The sequence below is a fragment of the Balaenoptera ricei genome, chromosome 13 (genome assembly GCF_028023285.1).
Source record: "Balaenoptera ricei isolate mBalRic1 chromosome 13, mBalRic1.hap2, whole genome shotgun sequence".
NCBI lineage: Eukaryota > Metazoa > Chordata > Mammalia > Artiodactyla > Balaenopteridae > Balaenoptera > Balaenoptera ricei.
Genome location: NC_082651.1, coordinates 88085100 through 88100315, shown reverse-complemented (window position 1 = coordinate 88100315; position 15216 = coordinate 88085100). Strand labels below are relative to the sequence as shown.

Below are 15216 nucleotides of genomic sequence, written 5' to 3'. Positions count from 1 at the left end.
ATTAATATACTTACAAGACTAAATTAAATAGGGTATTATGTTAAGGTAGATTACTTCAAAATTTAGTGCTTTAATTATTATATTACACTATTTAGATATAAAGATCCAAGCTTCTAGTAAGGTGTTATAGAATGACATCTACTAGTTACATTTAGCCTACCCTTCAAGAAGGCTGTCCAATTCAGATTTTCTGTTATCTTTTGGAGTATGTTTGGTGAAGATTTCTAGAGCAAGATCTTCATATTGCTGTTTCTGTTCTGAACTGAGGGTCTCTAAAGATTCGAGTTTAATAAAAGCTTTTGAACAAGTGCCAAAAGCCCTACTGGCACACGCACAGAGTGCTAACAGAGAGTAGATCTCAACGGCAGGGATAATGTCTTCATAGTCTCTCAGGTGAAGAGCTAGGAAACAGAAGACAATTTGGATTTTTTAAAGCAATCATGATATCTTGAACATGCATGGGAAAAAATCTATGTTAAGCTGTTTCAGTTTAACCTACATGAACTTTAGCAAACTTAAAGAAAACAATGGTAGGTGGCCAGAGAACAAGTAGGAGGAAGGAGGCTCCATGACCTCCGCATTCTGTAAGTCCAGCTAACAGCTCAGGGCCTATAAAAATAACCATCATCAAATGATGCACGTGGCTGTGCCACTTAGAAATATATACACAAACCAAAAATAATTGGTGTCAAAACACCCATCTTTTGTTGCATATAAATACGTTAGAATTTCTGTGGATTCTCAAGATATGTTTCTTTTTGTTAAAAAAGCAAAGTATGAAATCGTATGTTTTCTCTTTGTGTTTCTTTGAACAGATTATTGCTTTTGTTTGTCTTACTGAAACAATAGAACTTTGAGAAAAAAAGTGAAAATGAGACTGTAAGTTGTCAGTTCAGACAATTTATTTTGACAGCTACCATATTATTATATGGTAATATATTATATATATTATATTATTATTACCATACCAGCTACTTATTTTCAATTTTTCTATGCTGGAGATATAATCTCTTTCTTAAAAATGCACTGCACAATTAATATCAGATTGGTAACCAAATTGTATCTTTTTATTCTCTAGACCTTGCAATCTTAAAAATATCTTGTTATAGTATGATATGGGAAATTTCACAAAACAATTTAAAACAACATAATTATGCATTTTACAACTAGATTCCTATAAACTAGTGTTGGGGTCAAGTGTTTACAACAAAGTTCAGTGGAAGAAATTTACAAAAAGGAAATTCATTGAGTTACAATAAAGAATACCCTCTAATTTCACAGGTTCACAGGCAATAATTTACAGAGTATACATTGTTTCAGATCATTTTATCACCAAAGACAACAATATTAAAGCATATGGATATCTTTACCCAGTAGATAATCTCAAGTTAAAAGTCCAACTGATCTTGTAATATAGTAAGTCTAGATACTGTGCATAAATTATATAAAATACAACTATTTTAAACAGTGCATAACTTATATCACATATTAATCAGTTAAAATTCAATGAAGGTAAGTTATAAACATACAAAAATAAAAATGATTCTTATGTATAGCTGATAATCAATTAGAAAAAAAGGTACATTCCTCAGTGCTAACAATGAAAAAACAGGAATAAACTACAAAAGAAATGTACAGAGCATACAAGAAAACTACAGAACTTTAGAGAGAAACACAGATATACAAAAGGTTTTTAAAAATTGATGTTTCTGGATGAGAAAACTCAATATTATAAACATAACAATGATCCCAATATTAATACATTAAATTAATGCAATTCTAATTCAAAATCCACTAGGACTTCACTGAAACTCTTCCCACCTTCAAAAAGATTCTAAAGTTAATCTGAACGAACAAATGCAAGCGCATACCCAAAATGTTTTTCATAAAAGAAGAGGAATGAAGGATAACAGAAATTCCAGATATTAAAATATAAAAGTAAGGTAAATAAGAGAAAGTACAGACACAGAGATCCATGTCTAGAAAATAACAGCCTAGGAAGAGATTAACAAAATGTGTGAATTTAGTTTCATAAAGGTAGAACTTCAAATCTGTGAGGGATGAATAAGTTTTTAATAAATGGTTTTGGAATAACTAAGAAGTTAAAATAAAATACAATATTTAATAACCTTGAAGTGAAGGACTTTCTGAGCATGACCCCTATCAAGACTGATTGATAGGACTATGTAAAAAGCCACTGTCAATATCATCATCATGGGTACCACTTCTCGAGGGCTCACAATATCCAGGCACTATACTAAGTAAATTTTCTTTCCATAAATTTCTCACTTAATCCTCAAAACAACCCTATGAAGAAGATCCTATTATCCCCACTTTTCACAAAAAGAAACTGAAGCTTAGAGAGGTTAAGTAATTGTACCTTATAAATGCCAGGGAAAATCAACAGATATGACAGAGGGTTACTATATATAATTTCTAAAGAGCTCTTACAAAAATAATGAATAAAGAAAACGAAAAGTCATTACTACAGAATTCCAGAAACATTCAAATAAAAGAATTTCTCTAAAAGGTTTCTTTTAAAGATGATGCCATTGTACTATAGATTGATGATGTAATGGGGTGTGACGTGTTCTGGTGATGGCTATTTCACAGTGGCCCAACCAATGTGACCCAGGGTGAGCGGTGACAGTGCCGGCAGTGCTGTCATGGCCCATCTGAAAGCGTTGTAACAACTGAGTCATTCATATGCTTTGGTTTATAACATAATTCTCATAACTATGCTCTTTTGGAGTTAACCTATCTAAACTTGAAGATATTGTTAATCCAGAAATGAAGATCCTGATACTACATGTAAATAATCTTCTATAAATTATAGTACATAAATACGATGGCACATTATATAGCTATTAAAAATGACAACATAGATCTACATTTATCAACGTGGAAAGATAACTGCAATATACTGTAGAGGGTAAAAATCAAACTCCGGAGCAACATACATTGTGTGATATTATTTTAAATAAAACTGTATACAATTTTATAGACTTGGAAAAAATGTCTAAAAGGAGGTTCACCCAAATGTTAGCAATGATTATCTCTGAATTATAAGATTATTTTACTTTTTTTGTATTTTTTTCTGTTTTGGTTGAAATTGTTATGTAAGTATCATTTTTATAAAAAACACTTAACATACAGTTAAATGCTACAGAAATCTATCTACTAATATGGAAATATTTTACAACGTATCATTATGTTTTTTTAAAAGTACACAAAAGTATGGTTTGTTATACTCCCAATATTGTAAAAAAACAAATTATTTCTAAATATATATACTTATTTTTATTTAAATATATATTTTATATAATTATTATACATAATGTAATACATATTACAGATATTAAATATGTAAATTTTTATATTTTATATTTTTTATATATATATATATATATACACACACATACACACACACACACACACACACACAAAAGGATATGAACTGGGCTATTCAGTGTTTAAGTGATAGTGAATGCTATAAATGTTCTTTTTGCTTATCTCAAACTTCTGGTTTTTCTGTGAACCGTATATATTGCTCTCCATGTATTAAAAAATAAAAAGAACTTCAAAAAGGGAATGTGAAAAACAGATCATAAACAGCAAATCTCAAATATATGAAAATAAATCCACAGGAAAAAAAAGTGTTATTAAAATATAAGGGCAACTTGAAGGAGCTAGCCCTTCATTTACAATTTATGATTTTTTAGACATGTTATATACATTAGGTAATATGCCCACCTGTCTTTAATGCACTGTCAACATAGCCCTCGTAGAGCTGCCTCTGCGCCAGGATGAAGAAGTGGTAAGCCTCAGCCCCTCTCCAAGCATTATCTGTGAAACGACTAGTTGTAGACAGAACTTCTTCTTCCAGCAAACCAGCCAAAGCAGAACTGGCCTACAAGTAAAGCAGACCCACATTTTCTGTCAGCACAACCCTAACCATGGTCCTTCCAATAGAGATGATTTCTGAAACTGGTATATCAATACATTAAATAGCTCAATTAGCAGATTTTATCATTATAAAACTGTCACTACAGACTTAATGTCTCCATTATAATTCACATTTTGTTAAATTGATATGATCAAATTTTTTCTTCAGTTTTATTGAGGTATAATTGACAAATCAAATTGTAAGATATTTAAAGTCTACATCGTGGTGATTTGTATACGGGTACATTGTGAAAGGACTCTCCTCCCCATAGTAACATCAAATTTTTAAATAGAATTGATTAAACTTTAAGTTAATATAAGGCTCATTTGCACATTAAAATAATATATATATTCTAGGAAAGTTTTTAAAACTCACTGATTAGAAAGGATTTACCAAGTAAGGAATTTAAGCAAAGATTACAGATTAGCAAAAAAAAAATAATTTTCAATATTTCCAAGTTGAAATGTCTAAATGTGAGCAGTAATTCCAAATCAGTCATTCCTTTTCCTCATATCATTTAAGAAAATAAATGCAAACAAGTAAATTAAATGGCCTGTCCATAAAGAGAAGTTTGATAGTTCTTTTTTCCTTAAACACTTCAGATGACTTAATGTTACTTAATGTTCTACCTTACCTCTGAGCTCTTTCCTTTAACTTTTCCTCGTTGGGCATTTTTCATTTGTTCATGGTACTGCTCTATAAGTAAAGCTGATAGTACATAGAGCTTCTTAACACGTAAAGGTTTAGTTCTTTTCTTTGCCTCTTCATCTGCAATCTTTAAACATTTAAAGAATTGGGGGAAAATATTTCTTAATCTATACTTGTACAAATATTATCATTTCTGAAATATGATTCTCTAAAAAAAGGAGGAAGGTCAGTAGGGTGGAATATAAATACCACCCATTTTCTTTTCCATAGTACTGATAAGTACTTAGTTCTTTCCTTAGTATTTAGCCATTAGAGTTAGAACTCAAAACAATTTTAGAAAATAACAGATGCTGATAAATAATTAAAGCAAAATGAAGAAAGCTTTCATAGAATGGCTAGTATTTTATATAACAAAGAGATTTTAAAAATAATGTTCCAAGTACCCAGAGATAAGATGGCTTTAACACGGTACATCCTTCAGAAATTTACATTTTTTTAAATGATCCGGAGGGAAATTTTTCCTTTGTCGTTAAATCGAATGGGAAAAGTATAGACTAGAAAGTAAAATTTGCATCCATTAATACTGTTACTAGTCATGTTCCCTCCAAATGCATACTATGAAAAGTGTAATGTCGAGATTGGGATTGACATATATACACTAATATGTATAAAATAGATAACTAATAAGAACCTGCCGTATTAAAAAAAAAGTGATATATAATAAAATCTTTCTTAAATAAAATAAAAAGTGTAATGTCTTTAAAACTTGCACATTTAAAAGGACTTAAAGTTTTGTTATCATCAGGATTTAGATTCCCTTAAGGGAATCTAAATCCTGATGATAACAGGAATTTGTACTTTATGTTACAAATGTTAAGGGAATTTGTACTTTATGGTCCCTGAAAATTCTATAATTCTCTGTTAACTTCGGTATTGAGTAAATATAAAACTGCTTCAGCATCAATAAGGTGCTAAAAGTAATAAACAGCCTTTTTAGTAAAATGTAATAATACTAAGATAACACATAGTTATAGTAGTAATAAATGAGAGGGATTTTGCTATAACAAATATTTGTTTCCAAAAAACGGAAAATGTATCCTTGAGTTATAAGAAAACATTGGTAACTAGAACAAGCCAAACGCTCACCAAGGTTATTACATTACCTTAAACATCAGCTTAGCAGCATCATAAAAGTAACTGGCTTTCCGATAGAGTTCTATGGCATCAAGAATTTTATTCTTTTCCAATAAATGAGATGCATACCTCGCTAACAGGGAACCAATTTCCTTCATATTATGACTTTTAGCCAATTCAACAGCTTTGTTCCACTGGGGAAAATATATATATAGCATACAATTACCCAAGAATTCATAGTCAGATATGTCTTAAAATACATACAATAAAGCTTTAAGTTTATAATAATAAATAACACTATATCAAAATAAAAAACTGGTACATGTTTTTAAAAATCACTTAAAATCAGAGCAATTATAAATTTTAGGAGTCAAACGTGTCAAAATAATCAAATGATCTAAGACTGATTTGCTTAAAAAGTACATCTGAAAAAGAAAGCATCAAAGTTTATAATCACATTAATCTTATAATTCTAATTTTGCACAAACTATGAGCAAGAAAAAGATACATTTGTTTATAGTAAAAAAAAATACGCAATTTCAGTTAAGAAAATGTCCTATCAGATTTAACATTTAAAAGTTATTTTTATAAAGCAAATGGAGCTTTATAAAATACTTCAAGAAAATACTTAAAAGAATACATTGATAGTCAACAATTTCAACAATTCTGCATTTTAATTTTAGTTAAATTCCAGCTCTTAAAAATATCAAATATGTGTTTTCTATAAGGGGAAAGGAAAATAGATTTGCCAAAATAAATACTGATAAAGTAACTCAATTCCTTCCTCTTGCAATGACCATTAACTGGTCCTTGTTTGGAAACAAAACCCAACCCTAATAAAATGCAGAAAATTATGAAATTACTTCCAGACAAAAACTTGCCAGACTAAAAGCACAGGGTTTGTTCAGGTTCCCATACTGAGTTAGTTATGAGCGGGTCACCCTTAATGGTAGCATTTCAAGAGGTAAATGCAAATTCCAGCATTTTCTCAGTCCTCAACTAAGTAAGAGACTATCTGGCTCCTTTCACAAAATCCATCTCAAGCTCTCCAACCCTTACTGGCAACAGTCTTTAAAGCATCTCTATGGTGACTTTAATTTTCAGTTCCTTACTCGGTTGAGATGTACACAGGTATCCACTGCTGCCTTTGGTTGATTACATTTCAAAAACGCAGTCACTGCTTGTTCACACATTCCAGCTCTCACAAACATTTGTGCTATTTCCTGTGGACAAAATAATACTATCGGATCTCAGAGAACAAGGAAATCACTTATATTTTAACTTATAAAACTCCATAGGGACAAAAGAATATTAAATTTTCTGGTGGCTATAGTAATTTTTCTTTTAAATGGACGTAGGCGCAGGGGCTACAAACCAGAAGAGACGCTAAAACATCACCTCCTATAAAATCTGTGCTTCACTGGCTCACAGCACGGATCTGATTTTCAACCGGGTTCTGAAGATACTGCACTCTTACCTTCTCTCAGTGCAGTAGCTAGTTTACAGAAATACCGAGCTCCGAAACAAACCCCACGCTAGTAAGTAAAAAAAACCCTTTAAGGCAATTGATGTTATACTCAATGTCAATCATTAATTAGAGGCTTAAGGAAAACCTGACACTCACAGGGCTCTCAAATACCTCTATAAAGCAATGCCCCAGACAAGTTGGCCATTCATCAGTTCAGGAGGCTGGACCAAAAACAGAGGAGAACCACAACAACCACCGATCACACCCCTTGGGCTGTACTTGCCGTCTTCAGAATATCACTTTTTTTTCTTTCTTAATATCTAATTGGTCAGAGTTTTCTCTCCCCATCCCTACTCCTAAAATATTTTGGGATATATCATAAAAGTACAATTCTGTACCCAACTATCTTTTTCAAAGTAATGCTTATATTTTCCTGATTATAAAGTAATACATTCTTATGGTAAAAAAAAATTAGAAAATATGAAAAAATAAAGGTACATATAATCTTATTCCCATAAGAAACCTCTCTCTATATTCTGGTGTAATTTCCTAATATCTGTGTCCTATGAATATATATGTATATGTGAGTTTGTGAATATATTGTAATCATATTATATATAGTTTTGTATCCTGTGTTCCTCACTTAAATATTTTGTACATTTTCCCATATTATTAAAAAATCCTCCAAAACTTGATTTAAAATTTGCAGTACTACTGAAAATTTTTAATTATTTTAATTATTTAATTATTATAGCTATAATTACTTAGTACTTAATCAGTAATATTACTGTTCTGGATACCGTACAGCAACATTTTTTTCTGCGTCATCAGACACACCTAACAGATGACAGTATAATGTCAGATAAACAGTCCCTAATCCCAGGGTTGTAAGTAATTTCAGTTTTCCTACTCAAGTAAACATATAAGATTGAGAATAAGGGTGTGTAAAAATGCCATTATTACAGGGATAATTGCTCTAATTCACAATAGAGAAAAGAACTGAATTAACAGAATTCTATACTCATCTATTTAGTAACCGACAAAATTTTGTAGCAGAACCCACAACTGATATATGTCCAGACCCTGCAGTTGAGAGCTACTAGCTCTCCAGGTCTTGTACAGCTCAGTGATTTACCTTTCAGATAAAACAAATAAAATACAAGCTCACTTACATTATTCAACAATTAATTTAAAGAGCCTTAAAAAGAAAATTTAGAACAAAGTTATAGAGAACTCTGCGTTTAGCTTCTCTTTTTTTCAACATTAAATCCTTTATTGTTAATATAACCTAATAAAAGTCAAGCTATCTTGACTTTTATTGCTAATATAACCTAATAAAATTTTATTGTGAACCTAATAAAAGTTTAAGCTATCTTAAACTTTTCTTATAGCAAATTTCAAACATACATACGCACACACTACTCCCCAGACCCACCTCAAATCATTTTGAAGCGAATCTCTGACAACATGTCATTTCATCTGTAAATGTTTCATGTGTTCAGCTAATTTTTTAAAGCAAGTTTACAAAACTGACAAGCCTACACAAGCCTGTGATCATGTTAAAATAGTAGGAATATGACTGATTTCTTCCTCTCCAGTTTCAAGCATTCTGTAATACTGGTAAATTGTTTTAATAACTAAAGCATCATTCCATGCCTAAGAAACTGTAAAGTTTTAGTTAATTTTTAATTTTCTATATTGCAGAGGACATTTCCAGACTATGACATAAAAACCTTATAAAGTAACCTAACCACTCCAAAAACTGAAATTTATAATACCTACTGGAAGCAACTTGTGGTTTTCTGGAAGTGAATTGGCAAGATTCTCCAATCCCTCATAATCCTCTAACATATAATAACACTCAGCTAAGCGTTCCTGGTTTCGGCCTTGTACATAATATTGTACAGCATTCAACCTATGGAAAGAAAAAAAAACCTTTTAAAACTAATGTGAATCTCCTCATAAATAAGCACTTTTACTAAAAATGTTCTTCCGTTAGAATGCCAGCACTAGTATTACTCTAATCATCTTTAGTTACAGAATGTCTTTGAAGCATATAAATTGAAAAATAAACAAAACTAAAGACTGCATAGCATATTTTAGTTACAACATTCTTTGAATGTTCTTAAGAAATATGTTTTAATCTGATATACAGTTGTATTTCCAAACACTGACATAAATAAATAAGCATACTGATCAAAATAACTTAAGAATAAAAGTCAACGATTTCTGAAAATAATCAATAGTAACAAAAGAAAATATAAACTGTGGCCTCAAACAGTAGAAAGCTACCTGGAACTACGGTATAAGTCTTCTGGGTTTTGAAACTCCAAAGTCTTACAGCGCTTACCTGACAGCTTGAAGGATCTCTTGCTCCTCAGTGTGAATCCAGAGCTATGTGAATTTTGGGATCTGGAAGGATGGTCTTCATTTCCCTAGCATTATTTCATAGGGAAGTACTCAGGCAGTTACAATTTTAAGTGCCAAATGAATTGATGAGGGGGTCCAGATAGGTTACCTACCACTTTTGCCGATCAGCAAAGTAGTCTCCGATGGCATTGTGGGCTTGTTCAAGGAGACTGTCATCCGCATCACCAGATCCAGTTTTCAGGAGCTGGAGTACTCGAAACCAATCTCCCAACTTCAGCCGGAGGCCAATAGCCAGATCTCTACAAAAAATGACATTCATTCATTCATTCAACAAGTATCTATCAAGCGCCTACTATGTGCTAGATTCAATTCTAGGGTACTGAGAATACACAACAATGAAGAGACAGATAAGGTAACTCCAAACATTTTAGAAATTTAGCCTGACCAGGTAAGAGGCAATGGAGAGAACCTGCAAAAGGAAAAAGGAAACAATTTCCTGCCTCTTATTTTCCTAGACTTTCAATTTACTTGGCAAAATAATGATTTAAATAATAATCACTTCTTTTCATCAATTTCTTAAGACATAATCAGACTTATTTCATGTTTGGTTTTATATTTCTTTTCAGGGCTTGAGTTGTATTAGCAACCTCCTGAAAGTACAAATAATAAAAATTAGATATAATGTTCACAGCTGAAATGAAGTTCATACAGTATTTTATATAAATAAAAATGAAATATAAAGAATAAAACTCAATCCCTAAATACCTTTGATTTTTATTTCATGCTCCTTGACAACTGAAAATTAAATAATGGCCTAAACCAAAAAAGAGAACCCAAATAATGAATGGTGTAATAAATGATAAAGCTTCCAGTCTCTGCAGTCATATGAATTTTTTTTCTACCAAGTGAAAAAAGTCTCCCATGGCCAGTCATTAATATTACATAAAAACAGAGAAGAAAGCTGCCCCCAAATTACAAGGCATAAATTAATGAAGGTCATGTAGACTATCTAGGTTGTAATCCAAACTGAAATTATTTTCTGAAAGAGATGGTATGATACATTTAGTCTATTTTACAATCCTCGTTTGTGAAAACAAACAAAAAAAAAAAATCGCAAATTCTGGAAGTAGTCCGGATGCCTGCACCTTTATCACTTACCTTCTGTCCATATGGAGATACATCCTTTCAGCCTCTTCGAACCTGCCAAAGTAGGCAGCCACTTCCGCCTGCTTCATGGACTCACTCTGCAGGTTACCCAGGCGCTTCACAAACTTAATGCCTTGGTAATCTTTGCAGCGCACAAACGCTTGCTCTGCAGTGTGCAAATCCAGTTTCTGAAGACCTGCTTCAGCCAGTAGACGCCTTTATTAAAAAGAGAAACAGAAAAGCCGATGGCGAATTACGGATAAACAAGTCTTGAATCAGAATTCAATTATTACACCTATTGTTTCTAGTGAAACATGGTGGAAAGTGATTATTTTAACACATTTATACGTTTCATATAATATTATGCTTATGTTGAATACTTCCGAATCTAAAATAAATTTCTATATTTTAAAAAGAAGAATAAGAACAGAAGCCTAGGGCTTCCCTGGTGGCGCAGTGGTTGAGAATCTGCCTGCCAATGCAAGGGACACGGGTTCGAACCCTGGTCTGGGAAGATCCCACATGCCGCGGAGCAACTGGGCCCGTGAGCCACAACTACTGAGCCTGCGCGTCTGGAGCCTGTGCTCCGCAACAAGAGAGGCCGCGATAGTGAGAGGCCCGCGCACCGCGATGAAGAGTGGCCCCCGCTTGCCGCAACTAGAGAAAGCCCTCGCACAGAAACGAAGACCCAACACAGCCATAAATAAATAAATAAAAATAAATTTAAAAAAAAAAAAAACAATAGAGAGAAGAACAGAAGCCTATTCCCATCAGGAGCCTAGTATGAGAGCAGGGGACGACAGAGCTGAGACTTTACACCTGAAAATTTGAGAGGTTTTATTTATTTATTTATTTATTTATTTTTAAATACCAAAGTCGGGGGTGTGGATTATCCTCTATGAACTGAGATGCATCCTCAATTCCAACCTTCTCAATCAGTGCTCGGCTATCTCTCAGGGACCGAATCTCAAAGTTAATGATATAATCCTTGTTTGGATATTCTGGATTCTAAAAGTAAAGATGAAAAGAAAGAAATTCAAATAGTTGCCTTTAGAGTATGTATTTCTTTTTTACAGTAAAAACAGCAAACAAATAAACAACTGCATCATATTATGAGCAAAACTGGGGAAAAAAAGAAATGGCCATGTGTGGGTCTTTTGAATTATCTGGAAAACACCCACAGTCCACAAGTGAAGTCCCTCCTGAGGCAATCAGGGGAAAAGGGGACAGTCGTCAAAGGGGTCCCTCACAATTATGCAGCCTTGTTCCCCTGGGCTCAAAATGTCTTTCCCCAGGAGCTACTCTCTTCCCGTCCCAAGTGCCGCCAGCCTCCACTGGAGCAGAAAACACCATGTGCAGGACCTCTACTCCTCACTCCTTAATCTACTCTTTTTTTCTATTATTGAAAAAAAAAATTATAAACAGCAGTTGCTCTGAGGGTGGGTATGGACAGATTTACTGGGAAGAGGCATGAGGGAACTTTCTAGCATGATAGTAATGTTCTGTATCTTGACAGGGGTTTGAATTGCACAACTGTATGCATCTGTCATAACTCACTGGCTGGTACACTTAAGATCTGTGCATTTCATCGCATGCAAATTTTATTCCAAGTGAAAGAAAACTATAAGCAAATACCGAACTTGAATTAGTGAACTTTAATGATATGCATGCTAAAGTATATATGTACTAACTCTGAAATATATTAAAAAACAGGACTGATTAATGGGCAGATGGAGAGATGGACAGAAATATGACACAGCAAGTACAGTAAAATGCTAAATAGAATTTAAGTGCTGCCCACATGCTGTTGGGCAGCAGACAAATTTTTTTTTTAAAAAAAAGAAAAAGGGCTGGTTTTCATCACTACTTTCCTTTTATAATTTAGCAGCCTGACAAAGAAAAAAAAAATTTAAAGGCCAGTCTTGCAGGAAAGAACTAGCTAACAGCCAGAGAAAGAAAACAAACAGTTATAACGAACTCACCGATATTCTACATATTTCTAAGTAATGAAAAAGTGAAGCATACAAGAAAATTAGAGCCCCCATGTGTAAAAGAGTAATGGCTCCCACGGACCAGAGTTCTCTGAAAAGGTTAACTGAGCCACACACACCCCTTCCCCACCCTGCAACTGAACCCCTGTATCTAGAAACTGAAAAGTTCTTAGGGAACTACCGTACAAAGTAGGATGGAAAGAGTATGAGGTTTGGACTCAAACAGTCCTTAGCTCAAATCCTAATTCCATCCCTTGCTGGTTATGTGGCAGCTCTTTCTAGAACCTGCCCTACCCCACTCCCTACCCACCCAGGAAGCCAGGGCCATCTTCCCCAAATATAAACCTAATCATATCATTCTCCTGCCTCACTCCGCCACCGACTCCAGGATCAAGTCCAAACTCCACAGCAAGGCATATGAGGTCACTTATGACCTGGGCCCACTACCCCATTACCTCTCCCCGGCCTCATTTCTGCCAGCACTACAGTTACACACACCAGCTTTGAAGCCAGACAGCTTGGAGTCAAATCATGCTTTTGCCTACTGCTAACCGGGTATCACTGGCAAATCAGCTTATTTCTCCAAGCCTCAGATTCTTCCTCTGAAAAAATGGAATAGTAATCAAACTTACTTCCTAGCATTGGGAGGATTAAGTGAGATAACACATATCAAACACTGAGCACAATGCCTAGCCGTGTTATTCACATTATTCACAGTCTCAGAACTGACCCAATGCTCTCTTGCTTCAGACCTTTGAAGAGATACACCTACCAACTGAACCACAGCACCCCTGCCCCTCTTCCAGTTGCTGAAGTTCTTGTCTATCTCCCCAACTCCTCTACTTGAAGCCAGGAACTGTCTTACTGGCTCTCAATAAATATTTGCTGAGTCAATGAACAGATGAACTTTGGGTAAATCATTTTCAGCCACTAAGAGCCTTCCTCACCTAAAAATGAGGTCTGTGTAATATCTACCAGGTACAGCTGTAATCACAAACAAACATCTCATACAAAGGAAATTTAGTGAACGTTAATTCCCATCCTTTTCCTTCTGCATTCCTTCTTCTCTAGTCCTCCAAGAAATTTCTCATGTTATTTCTTTTTCCTATTTTATTGAAATATAATTGGCATGTAACATTGTATTAGTTTTAGGTGTACAACACTCATGTTGTTTCTTAAAACTGTATGCTTGAAGGAATCCACAGTTCAGCTAAATATTTCCTGGGTCAACAAGACCTCGGAGGGAACTAAGGTATGACAATATTCTTTTCTCTATGGCTTTGCATGTAGTAAGTCAGACAGATAACAAAATTGTCACAGAGAACCTGGGTTTCCCTCACAGGTTAACAACGCCTGCCAGTAAACCGGGCAACAGTACTGTAGTTATTCTTTATCCTAGTATTAGACATGCATATAATGTGTATCAAGAATTTTAAAGTACATCTAACCAGTTTAAATATGTGTTTTAAAAAATTCTTCATAAAAGTCAATATAATCATCAGAGCAACACATCACAGGCATTTTTAAGCATTCCAGAATTTAAGGCAATCAGCAACTATGAGTCTTTCTTGAAAAAAATTATAATGATGAAATCCAGCCAACTAAAAGGTTAATCAAAATTAAGAACTCATGTACAGAGAAAATGTAGAAAAAGACTGGTAATAGCTTTCATTTAAATATAAGACTACATATGTGGAAAATTAGGGTTACAAAACAAAATGTAAATGTTCTATATCTTGACAACATAAAAATAACAATGTAAAAAAATAAATAAATAAATAACAATGTGCCTAACGAAAAGAGGAGAGAAAGAGGGAGAAAATGTAAAAACACCATCTTTTAGAGTGGACAATCAATACTATTAAAAATTAAGATGTAGTTTAAAAGCAATAACCTCTTGGTTTTTCAGTTTTTTCCTTAACCCAGAAAAACTGTATCATTTGTGGTGAAAAAAAATTAATGTTCTACAATTCCTTCAGATTCACTGTCACATTATTGAATTGAAATTAAACACTAAGCAAGTAGATTGTACAGTGATGCCATTTTTATAAAATTACTTCTGTTTATTTATCTAATCTATCAAATCTATCTTTGCACATACTGGTTACAGCTATAGGAATAATGTTCTGATGTTTATCTAACGTTAATCATTAAGAGACCTAGATTGTAACAGAACTTTAGACCTTCCTTTTTGACTTTGACTGCTGATAGTTTTTAAGCCTCACCCTTCCCCCTTCCCCTTCTGCCTCACATCTGGACAAGCTGATAAGAAAGCATAAGTGTTCCATCCTTTGGTGACACAGGAGTTTCAAACCACACATATCTCTACCTACCCATGGGAACCCTCACCCTAGGCCCACCCTCTAACTACCAAAAAAACCCAAGCCAGTCTCCTTTCCCTGCTCTCAAACCAATTTTGGAGCAGCTTGGGAAGCCTATCCTTTCTCCCCTAAAAACTCATTAAGTTTGTAAGACCTTTTTACACCCTTTTGGTGTATCTGTGGTGTCATCAC

General features: G+C 33.7%; 1 protein-coding gene and 1 long non-coding RNA gene across 5 annotated transcripts in view; one reads left to right on the top strand and one right to left on the bottom strand.

Annotated features, from left to right (window-relative positions):
• The window catches only part of WDR35 (WD repeat domain 35), a 69558-nt gene that overhangs the window by 3885 nt on the left and 50457 nt on the right, over positions 1-15216 (bottom strand). For 3 of the 4 annotated variants that reach the window (XM_059942153.1, XM_059942154.1, XM_059942156.1), the window contains 9 exons: positions 11584-11720; positions 10725-10928; positions 9719-9865; positions 8979-9111; positions 6841-6951; positions 5758-5922; positions 4581-4721; positions 3754-3910; positions 161-401 (listed from right to left, as the gene is read on the bottom strand). In XM_059942153.1, the coding sequence (XP_059798136.1) occupies positions 161-401; positions 3754-3910; positions 4581-4721; positions 5758-5922; positions 6841-6951; positions 8979-9111; positions 9719-9865; positions 10725-10928; positions 11584-11720 (1436 nt within the window). Of the gene's footprint in view, positions 1-160; positions 402-2519; positions 2676-3753; positions 3911-4580; positions 4722-5757; positions 5923-6840; positions 6952-8978; positions 9112-9718; positions 9866-10724; positions 10929-11583; positions 11721-15216 lie in introns of those variants that run through there. The other variant, XM_059942155.1, reaches the window with a different exon arrangement.
• The window catches only part of LOC132376542 (uncharacterized), a 34879-nt gene that overhangs the window by 7196 nt on the left and 12467 nt on the right, over positions 1-15216 (top strand). The gene's annotated exons all lie outside the window — the stretch shown is intronic.